The 12,736-nt window shown below is 41.1% G+C and overlaps 1 protein-coding gene across 11 annotated transcripts in view; it reads left to right on the top strand.

Annotated features, from left to right (window-relative positions):
• Positions 1-12,736, top strand: part of GIT2 (GIT ArfGAP 2) — a 62,072-nt gene that overhangs the window by 24,466 nt on the left and 24,870 nt on the right. For 9 of the 11 annotated variants that reach the window (XR_012648056.1, XM_075013102.1, XM_075013101.1 and 6 more), the window contains exons 8-12: positions 2,089-2,134; positions 7,380-7,431; positions 9,193-9,265; positions 9,597-9,694; positions 11,307-11,418. Coding sequence is in view for 10 of the 11 variants with exons in the window: in XM_075013102.1 (XP_074869203.1) it covers positions 2,089-2,134; positions 7,380-7,431; positions 9,193-9,265; positions 9,597-9,694; positions 11,307-11,418 (381 nt within the window). In the remaining variant the exon portion in view is untranslated. The remainder of the gene's footprint in view (positions 1-2,088; positions 2,135-7,379; positions 7,432-9,192; positions 9,266-9,596; positions 9,695-11,306; positions 11,419-12,736) is intronic. The other 2 variants (XM_075013104.1, XM_075013095.1) reach the window with 1 other exon arrangement.

Here is a 12,736-nt window from a genome sequence, read left to right as displayed (position 1 = left end):
ATCTTGCACTGCTTACACTTGACATGGTTTCCTTTTTATATCCAGGGAATTAATTTCTTCAAAATGTTCCCTGATAGGCTCTCTCTTACGCCCAGAGTCCATGACACTTTTTCTGTGGCAAAATTGTAAGGGGGGGTATAGGAAGGGGTGTGTGTGTGTGTGTGTGTGTGTGTGTGTGTGTGTGTGTGTGTGTGTGTGTGTGTGTGTGTGTGTGTGTGTGTGTGTGTGTGTGTGTGTGTGTGTGTGTGTGTGTGTGTGTGTGTGTGTGTGTGTGCGCGCGCTGAATGTCTTTCCTTTTTCCTTCCAGACCACTCCACTCTTCTTTTCTGTGCTGCTTGCATCCTTTACTGTGTTGTCTCTGGCTTGCTTACACTAGCAAGTTTTCAGAAAATCCGTTCCTTTTCCAAAAGAACATGCAGAGCTTCTACACACAAGGTGCTCTTTTGGTCCAAAATCGAAAGGAGGCTCTTCTTCCAGAAGCCCTCTTCCACTCCCAGATCAAGAAGAGCTCCTTCTTTCAAACACTTCTTTTGGAGGGAAAAAAGTGTATGTAGATGCTCTGCAGGCCCTTTTTTTTTTTTTTTTTTTGAAAGAGCTGTCCTCATGGCACTGGATTTTTCAATCCCTGGCCCGTTCTTTTGAAAGAGCAGGAGCTGGGTGTACGAGCTCTATCAAAAGAGCAGATTGCTCATTCAATCCGCTTTTTTGTGTGTGGACACAATCTTTCTAAAGAAGATTTTTCAGAAGAGATCTTCCGGAAGGACTTTTTTCAAAAGATTGCTGTAGTGTAGACATTGTCTTAGCTACTTTGCTGTGCTTAGCCGAGGTCCACCACCTCCCCAGTCTGAGTCTTTCTTCACACATACTACTTTTTAGTCTGCTGAGAAACAAATTGAAAGCCCAGACCTTTCAAGAAGCAGCAGCTAGTGTTTAGACCAAACAGACTAGAGCCACTGAATCATTTTTATAAGACTCTAAGGCTGTGTCTCTATTAGCCCCCTTCTTCGAAGAGGGCATGGTAATCAGCCTGAGCAGGGAATGATGATGAAATATTTTGGGAGTAACGGTACTTCAAAGTACGCACAGCTACACGGCTTGCCAGCGCTTCAAAGTCTGCAACTTCAAAGTTGCTGCAGGGAGAGTTAGCCTAATGAGGTGCTGCATATTCATCGCAGCACTACATTAGTATTCTCCGCCCAGGCTGATTACCATGCCCTCTTCGAAGAAGGGAGCTAGTATAAACACAGCCTTAGTGTATCTGTAGCATGTTAGTAATGAGATTTAATTAAAACTTACTTTTAAATGAGAATTTTAATATTTTATTGATTATTTTAAAGACAAAAAAATCCAATTTTTCATCCAGTCTTCCAACCAGTTTACATGAATGAGCAATAGACTAGCAAATAACGTTCCATATTTGAGGAATACAAAATAATATACGTTTAGAAAGGAAGTGAATAAGAGGCAGCATAATGAAAGTACATAAAATAATGCATAGTTTGAAGAAGTTCGATTTTTGAACTGCTATTCTTTTTCTCTCAGTTTCCAAAAGCTAGGGGATATTTAGTGAAATCCAATTGTCCAAAAAGAAGTACTTTTTCAAACTCATAACTAAACAGCAGAACTTATTGCCACAGCATGTCACTGAGATTCAAGTCTTAATATATTTCACAGAGGGGTTGATCTGAAGAAGTGGGTCTGTCCCACAAAAGCTCATCACCTAATAAATTATTTTTTGTCTTTAAAGTGCTACATGACCGCTTTTTTGTTTTGACTGAAAGGTTGTTTGTTTATCTGGGTAATCAAACTATCTAGCATTGTTAGCTGATGCTAACAAATTCTGAAAGAAGCCTTATGCTTCAGGGCTAAGACGCTCTCTGCTAGCTATTAGGGGGAAATCTAATGTGGGAAGCCGATCAGCCTGCATCTGCTAAATGGAAAAATTCCCTTTTGCAGTTTGTCAAGCTAAGATCTGTGAAAAGCAAACATGTTTTATAGTCTAATAAAAACTGATAAATGTAGGCCAGTAAGAATGTTTGCTTGAAACACATCCTGAATTTTTTAACATTTAGCTTATCTCAATTTCAGATCACAAAAACGGACAACACTTTGTTATACCTCAAATGGCAGACAGGTAAGACTGCTGATTGAATAGATTTTGAATCATTAATTGCTGCTTTAATTTTTTGCATTTTCTATTGATGTATCTTTCTATCTTATCAGTACAGTTTATTCCTTGTTTGCCATATTTGGTCCATTGGAGCTTTTCTGCTTTAGAACTTTAGATTCTGAGGCAAACTAGAAAATATGTGAAATTTATCATATAGTTGTGGAGGTAAAAGAAAATACGCAGGTAATGTTGGAAAGCAAACTTGATTGATAATATCAATAATTACTCTTGAACTTGTGTCCTGATACAGTTCCATCAGACTTATATTTGAGGGGAAAATGGTGTATTTTCCAATAAGCTTTCTGTAGGGTTGCCTGTGCTAATGATAAAGAGTATAGGAATGTAAAGGTCATGTTTGCTAAACAGGAATATGAAGTGTTAACATATAACCAAGTTCATGTATTTTTTCTTTTGTTGCTGTGCAATTGGAAATAAGACGGCTGTAAGTAAATAAGACTTCAGTTATTTTGCAAACACGCTAATGGATGTAACAGTTACTTTAAAAATACCCTTTCATTAAAACTCGATAATCTCCAGTTAGAGATATAGGTGATGGGTATAGTCCTGTACAGTACTTTATGGTGCAGTAGAATTTTTGTCCATTAACAGTAATATTTAGCTCTCATGTAGGACTCCTCATCCATAGCTTTCCAAGTGCTTTACAGAGCAAGGTGAGTATTTGCAACCTAGGATATCCCTTTCTAGACATCCACATTGCTTTCCTCTCTCTGCAGCTGCCTGAGGCAGAGTTTTGGAGCTGCATACTCTGTCTTCTCCTGCCCATACCTCTTGTTAGTTTCCTTTCTCTGCCTCCTTGGCAGTATGCATAAAGTTTTTACAGCTCCTGCCTTCACATCTTCCTGGGGGGGAACTTTTTTGACAAACCTGTCAGTGTTCAGCAATGATTTCGCCCCCACCCCCAAGCCAGTTTTTAGCCATGTGTTGAAATGCCTCTGGAAGCTCAGATGTGATACCTGCCTGCTACCTCCTCTGCACCTTTGAAATATGGCAGAGCAACATGAAGAATTTCAAATGAACACTGCTCCATCTCTGATACTGTCCTCCCAGACTCAACAGCAAGTGAGTTGTGCCCAGTCTGCAGCCAGTCTTCCTTCCCAAATGTTTGGGCCCCAGGGCTATGAGTCAGAGAGGCATGTGGGATTCTCTGCTCATTGGAGCAGCTGCAACTCCAGTCTTGGAAAAATGGACCAGGAAATCTAGGTACAGAACAGGCAGAGGCTCCTCAGATGAGGAGGACCCTAGTCACCCCACTCTGGGGGTAAGTTGCAATGGACCTCTGGAGAGTAGAGGGCACACATTGGGGTGGGGGGACACAGGTTGGCCATAATAAAATAAAATGAGAATTGGGGATAGTAATGTTGGTAAACTCACATTGGAAGAGGAGACCCTTCTTTCTTTGGTGGTCTTAGGGCTGAATTTGGAACTGCTACATGAGACATCCTCCCAGGTCCTTTGGCTTCATTTCAACCTGAGCAGATGCCTGGCTATTAAAAGGGAAGGACGAGTATTATTGACTTTGTCCTCCAACATTGTCAGAACACTTTCGTACAATAGTATCAACCTTAAAAGTGTTCTACTTTGTTTGGACCAAGTTTTGCATCTGGTGTCAGGAACAGGAAGTTAACCCAAGAAATCCAGGAATTTTGTCTATCTTGGGTTTTCTCCAAGAAATCTTTAACAGAGGTCTCCAGATCAGTACTCTTACTTTTCAGGAATCTGCCTTTAGCAGTGTGATGGTTTCAAGATCCACAGGTTCTCTGGAAAAGAGCCCCCAGGTAGCCAGATTCCTTAGGGCAGTGCAGTTAGCCAAGCGAGCAATTAGACCTCTTTTTCCCAAGTGGGATCACTGTATTGAGAGCCCTGACAAACCTTTTGAACCACTAATGTCAGCCTCAGCATTTATTTGTCCGTCAAAACTTGTTTCACTAGCTGTCACATCTGCCAGGCAAGTGTTGGAGCAGGAAATGCTCTTGAGGCAAGAACTTTGCCATTTGTTTCACAAGGGCAAGGTGTTGCTCAGTGCTCCATAATCATTAGCCCCAAAAATGAATTTTGATCTCCACAGTTCCCAAGTTACCTTTTCCTATCCCAAGGCTAAGCATCCCACCAGGGAGAGGGCTTTTCAACTTTGCCTCACGGCATCCACAATGTGATCTAGTGCCTCGTTTGTGTGCTCACAAGGGCTCAGAACTTTCATTTTTCTGTTGGTAGTGCGTTAAACTATGTATTGTGGACTCAAAGAAATTGCAGAATGTTAAGTCGTGCTCCACGTGACCCCAGCGACCATTTGGGCAGAAAGAGAGAATTAATGCCACCACAATAGAAATTTGTAACGCTGTTAAATGCTCCCCACTTCAGTAAGCACTAAAGATTGACTTCCTGGCTCTGCAGAGGCATCATTTGCTGGGAAGGTGCAGCAGGAGGTGGCCCAGAGATGCTTTTGCCCTTTGAGCAAGCATTATAGTTTTTTTCCTGACCTTTTCTATACCAGTCTTCCTGGGCATCAGGAACTGTGGGAGGTGCTGAGCTGCAGAGTGGGAAATGCCTTACTCCTAAATTCTTTTCTGCTTGCAGCATTTCCCACAATTCTAACCACCCTGGATCGCTCATGTGTCAAAGATGGGCGATTAAGTGGAATCATTACCATATAACAACCCTTTTTTGGTGTAATTTACATATTTAATTATCTACAGAAGTTTTATTTGTTAATGATGTGCAAGTTTTACAGCTTGGAAATAACTCCTCTGGAAGCAAGCAAAAGCTGAGAGGGTATGGTTGTGTGGCTCCAAAAATTTGCCTCCTTGAGCCACAAAGATAGGAAAGCACCCTAGACACGTGATTGTGGGAGGTGCTGCTAGCAGAGAGGAAAATTTCTTACCAATAGTTTCCTCTAATAAACATTATTTTACATAGGAAGAAACTGAGGGGGAGAGAGGTGCAGTGACTTATTCAAGATTACATATTGGGTCATATAGCCTGCAGTAGGACTTTGTTGTCTCAGTGCTGTCTAGTTTCCTCTCCACTGGGCATTTCCTCCTTTTTATCCTCTCCAGGATAATTGCTTGCAGGAACTTACCCAGAGCCTTTCCTCACACTACCTTATTTGAGTCTTTTCTTAATAGAGTTGCTTGGAAGAAGTTCTACTGAAAGGATTTTATGTCTGTTCTGGAGGGATTCCTTCCAGTAATATACAGTGGGCTCACAATTTGTTGACTTTTTGCATCTGGGCTTTCATGTTCTTTGTTTTTATTCTAACCACAAAATTTGCAGTTTGTCCCTCTGTCTTGAGACAGGAAGCTAATAACAGAGAATTGCTTCATTGTTAGTCATTACAGTGTCAGTTGTGGTTAACTTTGAGATGAGGCATTAGTGTTTTTACACATTTATCCAACAGGTGGTCCCACCTCTACCACCATTTAAGTAAAATAATATTTTGAGTTAATTACAGCTATTCTTCAGGTCACAGGACATATGTTAGGGCATGATCAGAAGAGATTATTTTTAAACTTCCCTTTAGGAGCATTTCAGCATCTGTAACACATTCTACCTTTTTAGATATGCAGGATAGCCCCTTGATTCTGTGTGTCCTGGAACAACTATATACAAGAAACACACAGGCCACCATCCTTACCTTCATAGTAATGACTGCAAACACACCAAGCAGTCTGTTATCTCTAGCCAGGCACTCGGATATCACTGTCTGTGATACACACCCTAACATACTCAAAACCATTTTGACCAACAAAGGACGCTCTATCAGAGAGGTGCAAATTATATCCTGGAATGGGCCACACAAACACCCCAAGAGAATGTTTTGATACAGAAATACAACAAAATCCCCTCCAGCCACACACCCTTAGTTGTCATCATCCACCACACATCGGAACCCACAAGGGATACCATCAAAGTAGTACAACTAGAACTCCATGGGGATTGTCCAGAAAGAAATCTTTCTTGAACTCCTTCCTCTGGCCTTCAAACAACCCTCAAGTTCTCCAGCTTCATCAGAACCAACTCCTCCCACCTGCCCCAACAGACTTGTACACACCCGATCAGAGCAGCACAGGTTCCTGCCAGAACAACAGAACCTGCAGCTGTTGCTACAATGATTGACACCCCCCCCCCCCCCCCAACACACCTTTCGAGGTCCTAGATCGTACACGTCTACCTCAGCATGCAGTGCCCTAAATGCTTCAGTAATGACTGTGGGAGAAACCAATCACTACACTCTCAAATGGACACTCTCATGTAAATAAGATAAAAACATCCACTGGCAACAGCGTGAATGCTTTTGACAAGTAGTCACTCTGTATCTGACCTGTCAGTCTGCATCCTTACAGGAACCTGCACAATGCTTTCAAAAGATGACCCTGGGAACTTAAACGCTAACTAAAAATCATGGACTTAATAAGCCATAAATCCAGTGTCTTTATTACAGCAATCTGTAACTCACTAACCACTATCACCCCTGGGTTTTTTTGTGCTCTGACTACAGGAGTGGTAACAAGTCATTTCACCTTGAATGGTCCCATAGAACAGTATCTCTTAACTGGTTGATGAACTAGTGCCAGTCTCTGAGATCTCCTTGACACAGTTTAGGATGGCAGCAAGCTGATGCCTCGTTTCAAAAAGATTGAGAAACACTGCTTTAGAATCTGTGCTAAGTACTTATGCAAAATTAGGTGTTACATCTCATATGTAATTGTGATGTTTGCAGTGCCTTTCCCAGACCTGAGCTCTGTGTAGCTCAATAACTTGTCTTTCACTAAAAGTTGGTCTTATAAGTGGTATTATTACACCTACCTTGTCTCTCTAATATCCTGAGACCAAAATAGCTACAACACCACTACATGCATACACTTGAAATGTAAGTTAAACTCCTAGGGTTGGTTTATGTGAATAGCTGTTCCTTTTATAAAGCAGTGTGGATGCGCTCTCTCCAGAATAAGAGCATCTGCATATGGAGAACATCAGGAATCTGCCTTAAATTTACACTGTCTTATTCTGGATTAATTTGCATGTGTAAATAAGCTTCTTAGAGTTTGGGGAAAAAATTCATCATTCTGGAAAGTTACAAAGATGTGTCTAATGAGAACGAACAGTCTTTTTATGGAGGAACTTAGTAATAAAGAATTGCTGTTCACACTGGTATCTTTGTAGATACAGTGATCATTTCTCGTTTTCATAGCAGTCTAGATTTGTCTGAACTGGCAAAAGCAGCTAAGAAGAAGCTCCAGTCTGTAAGTAAAGCTGACTTGAGTAGTGTAGTCTCAGTAATGTGACAAACCTCTGTGTTTCATCTCCCAGATGGTTACTGACGTCATAATGCAGTGTGCTTTTGTGTTAGTTCCTGCACGCGCAAATGCCACTGCCATATTAACTGATAAATTCAAAGGAAAATATGGCAAGAAACTGAAAATGAAAGAGGAGTAAATAAAAAGCCCTCAGTATTGGCTGGTGGATGGGAGGTGAAATTTATTTTTGCCTTGTCTAGGAAGAGCTGCCAAGAAGGTCTGTGATTTTGCCTCATAATGTTATCTCAAATTCATTACCTTTAATTTTATATTATCCTGCCTTCATGTGTTCCACACGTGCACCAGATGCTCCAATATTATTTTGTTTGTCTTTCACTTTTTGAAAAGTAAGAATAGCTCTATTAGTGTTTGCCTGATCCATCTGCCTTTAATACTAGTTCATCTAGTATCTTTAAAATACTACCCAGGCCAAATTCCTGCTTAGACAGGTTGAGAATATGTGGCATCTGCTCCTAATGTCATTTGTGATCTTTTTGAAGAATGATTTCAGTCTGACTTTCATGCAGAGTGTGAAAATTTAACAAATTGGGGAAGAATGACTTTTATGCAGTAACGTGGTGTTTTCTGCAAACATTATAGTGATGGCAGTGAAACTTCCAATTAAACTGGGCAATAAGTCTGGAGAATAAAATGCAGCAGAGGGAAAAAAAATCATCTGCATACAAACCTCGAAAACTGAACCCTATCTCCACATTTAAACCCACTCTACTAGCAGGTATTACAACCCTGCAGATAGAATTGTGTACTCTTGCTGCCTTAATTGTAGTTGTTAACTCCACCTTGGACATAAGGTTCGGAGTAACTTTGTGGCTAGACAAATAAGAGGCAGTCCTATAAGCACCTTGGAGACTAACAAATTTATTAGGTCATGAGCTTTTGTGGATAAAACTTCCTTGTTATTTGTGAAGCTGCAGACTAGCACAGCTACCCCTCTATGGCTAGAGAAAGTCTTGAGCCAATCAGCCCGGGGGGTTGCTCTAGGAGCTGCCATGCCTGAGTGTGTTGGGTCATTAGCAGTGGGATTTATTACTTTCCTTGTAAATGAAGTCAGATCCCAGGAAAGGTGTTAAGTTGACCCTACCTATTTGTCTTGAAGGAGGGAAGTAGGGCTGCATTTGGTCATGCCTTTTGGCAGTTTTTCATTAGCAGTTTGTGTTACTGGCCATTGTGAGGCCCCAGGGGCACTTACCTGAATAAAATTGCTAGTCGTAACCCTGACACTTTGGTTTACACAATTGTCACTTTCTCAGCAAGTCCCTCATTCCCAGCCTAAGCATATCTCCTGAACTGTTTGTGTTAGGAATAAATTGTGGAACAAGTACTAACAAAGCCTGCTCTTCTCACTTAATAATGGAAATATCTCCTTCCCTTTCCACCAGTATATTATTATTGGAAGGACAGGAACTCTTAGAAGGTCAGCGGGGAAAGGTCAGCTTTATCTGTGCTGCCTGGTTGTAAAACAGAGCTGATCTGTCTAGATGCAGCACCAGCAGGATGAGATGCTACTTTGACAATTAAATGCCACAGCTGCAGTTTGGCTGTTAATCTGTTAGTGCTTCATGGGCTGCAAAACTAACAGATTATCTCTTGAATGCAGACATGCACACCTGCTTTATGCAGCATCAGAATATTTTGGTCCTTAATTTCTTGTTACCTAATCCTTAATCACTTCATTCCTATTTTTAGCTAAGTAACCATTTATTTGAAGAACTTGCTATGGATGTGTATGATGAAGTTGACAGACGGGAAACAGATGCAGGTGAATAAAACTCTCTGGAATATATACATAGTTAAAATTTGAAACACTATCTTACACATAAGATACTAGTGTAACTAAATGCTGTAGGTTAAGTAATTTTTCTGTTTAGGATTTGATTGGTACTTAATTTTTACTACATGGAATGAGTCAGTTTTGTGTTGGGGTGTAAAATGTTTTACTAATTACTTTGCTGAGAGAACTCCCAGAAGAAGAAGTCCCTTTGACTTTGATTATTTTTCATGTTGAAACGATAATCTGTTGACCTAGTTCAACAAGCAGATGTTTGATGGGGTAAAGCTGCTCTGACACTAGCTCTGTTTTCTCTGCACAGTTTGGCTTGCCACTCAGAACCATAGTACACTGGTGACTGAGACAACGCTTGTCCCTTTTCTCCCTGTAAATCCTGAGTATTCCTCAACACGGAATCAGGTAAGTTATCTTGTTAGCAAGGGTTATGAAAGCATTTTATTAACATAGTTCAGGTGTTCAGATTATTTTTATATATATTATTATTAACCTGTGGAAAAAGGGACACTCAATTTAAAGGGTGTTCCAGCTAAGAGTAGAAAATTTTACGTTATACCTGTCTCATTTTTTTTGGTTTTGTAGTTACAGTTCCCTAACTTTTAAAAGAAGTAGTCCTCTCCCTTATTTGAGTCTTTCACAAAGTAATGAAGTTATGAGAAAGGGAAAATGATGAAACGAAATGAAACAAAGTAGGGAAAATAGAGGCACTGTTTCTCTAATCTTTCTGTTACAGTAATCTTGAGTGTTACTTGTAACAAGTTTGTGTGTAAGTAAAATACATTAAATTCTTGAATATCCGGCAGCCCCTGGGTCTGGGAGGTTGCTGGATAGTCAAATGTTTTGGATTATAGAGAGGTATACCTAGCAATGCATAACTCTTAAGAAAAACAAGATTAGATATTAAGAAACAAAAATATATGCAGAGAACTTTATTTACTAACAGTACTATTGTACACTATAAACTTATACTGTATTTGTTGCATGTATTTGTATTTACTTACACTATCCTGTACTTTCAGAAAAAGTAGTGAAAATTTACTTTTAGTTAAAATGCCAGTTATTTGAGAGTTCCAGATGGTAGAGTGCTGAATATGAAAGAGTTTACTGTACCTACAGAAATGTCATTAAGCAGATGGTGCAACCTATGCCTTTGAAGTAAACTCTTGATTTTACAGACCCCAATATAGCAGACTTCAGGAACAATGGACCCTGTTCCCCAAGTCTGCTTAACTGGGATCCATAAAATCCTAAATACCCTCCTGCCTCACCCCCCAACCCCAATGGACTTACTGTTGCAGAGCCGGACCTGACATCTCTTGCCCCAAATCCGCCACGTTCTCCTCCCACTAGGGGTGGTGCGCATATGGGCAGACGGCACTTGTATGTGTCCCACCGCCAGTGGGAAGTGTGTGTGGTGGCTCTAGTGACAGCAGGTCTTGCTGCAAGCCACAGTACGGCTGCCAGCCATGGCAGGAGCATTGCTGCCACACGCAGCGAAGCCTCCAGCCACAGTGCAGCTTTTTGTAGCCACGCGCAGTGGGGCCCCCAGTGGTGGCAGACTGTGGCGGCTCATTGTGTGGCAGTAAGTAGTGGGCATTTTGGGGGTAGTGGTGGAGGGGCTGGTGGAGCCTGGCGGGGGTTGGATCATAGTAAACACTCTGATTTAATGGATATCCGGGTTTAGCGGACACCCCTCCCCTTGTGAGTCCATTAAATTGAGGGTTTATTGTATTATATAAAGCACTAGGTTAATTTTTAATAAATAATTATTGTAAATAAACTAATGTTGCTTCTAGGAAGTCATCTTTGTAGGCAATTTTAGTAAAATTGAATGTTTGCGGGACACTTTAAAAACTTTTGAGAATGGTGTTATAATGTAAACACAAAGATTAGATTAGATGTGATTTGGAAAAAAAATTAATTATGGTGCATAAAGGGTGTCACTCTGTATCAGTTCTGCCCAGAAATTGCTGTGCACTCTCTGTAATTCTTTGAACCATGTTCTCTGCTTCAGGGAAGACAGAAACTAGCTCGGTTTAATGCCCATGAATTTGCTACACTGGTTATTGATATTCTAAATGATGCCAAGCGAAGACAACAAGGGAATCCTGTTACTGGATCTAAAGGTGAACGTTTTTGACTAATTGTCTTGCCTTCTGAACTTGAATCAGTAGATCTGTAATTTCAGTGTTACCATAGCATTATCCAGAAGTACCTCATGTGGCTTGATCACGTTTTGAAATGAGTAAACAGATTAAACTCATTAGTGAAAAATGATGGGTGCATGAGTTAATGGATGTAAAGAGGCAAGTAGTGTTTGCTGATAATAGCACATTTAAGATCAAGAGTAAAATTTAATTGTACAGGTGGAACCTCTCTAGTACAGCACCCTTGGGACCTGACTGTTGCCAAACGGGAAGTCAGTATTGTCTCGCTAGCAGCATTACCAACACTTTCACTGCTTACTGGGCTTTTAGAAGACCATAAGGGGTAAGTTAGAGCTAAACAACAGCACAGAACACTGAGAGCCAGGACTGTTGGATGTATAACTTTATGGGATCACTGGAAATTTGGCCACAACTGTGATAGGTGAACATTGGCTAAATAAAGTCATTCTGGACTATGGATGTTGCCAGACCAGAGAGTCTGACAAGAGAGATTCAACCCATCGAAGACTTGAATATTAAGGGTGTTATGTCAAACAAAATGGACTTGAGACTTGTACACAATCCAGAAGTGTCCTCTGTGATGGACTAGAACAGCGGTCTGTGGAGTTCCTCAGTTAGCTTCCTCAGCCTTTGGAGGCCCGAAGTTTTGCAACTATCTCTAACACGTATTTGTTGATGATCAGGAAAATACCTGTGTGATAGGGGTTATAGACTTTTGTCGAAATGTGGGACTCTGCTGTCCTTGAGAACTTGCTAAGGGTTAGGTTGCCTACAGATGCTCACTTTCTGTGCTGTTAGAGCATATCTGCAGTTCATTGACATCCAGAAGTATAACCATTAAAAACGCAACTCAAAAAGTAAGCTCACAGTTGCAGTTCCAGTGCTGGAGATTTGAAGTAAACATTTAAGTACAATAGTTTCTCTCTAAAGAGATGCCAAAAGATGGTATTTTATTATACAATTTGCTTGTATTACCCAACTGAATGCAGTAGATCCCTGACTTATGCATAGCTTGTGGTCCTGGGCAGCCACATGTAAGTCAAATTTTGCATAAGTCAGGACTGGGAGGGGCCATGCTGCCTTTGGGTCCCCCCGGTCCTGGCTGCAAATGGCTCCCCGCTCTGGCGAGTGACGGGGAGCCCAGAGTCAGGTGCAGCAGCAGTGGACACTTTCCTGGCCCCTGAGAATGGTGTGGAGCTGGGAACCAGGCAGCAGCCAGGCTTCCAGCTCCCCTCCACTTGCAAGAACCTGGAAACTGACCTGCACTGCTGCACTT

This window comes from Carettochelys insculpta, chromosome 18, assembly GCF_033958435.1.
Source record: "Carettochelys insculpta isolate YL-2023 chromosome 18, ASM3395843v1, whole genome shotgun sequence".
Taxonomy (NCBI): domain Eukaryota; kingdom Metazoa; phylum Chordata; order Testudines; family Carettochelyidae; genus Carettochelys; species Carettochelys insculpta.
This window is presented reverse-complemented; position numbering and strand designations above follow the sequence as displayed.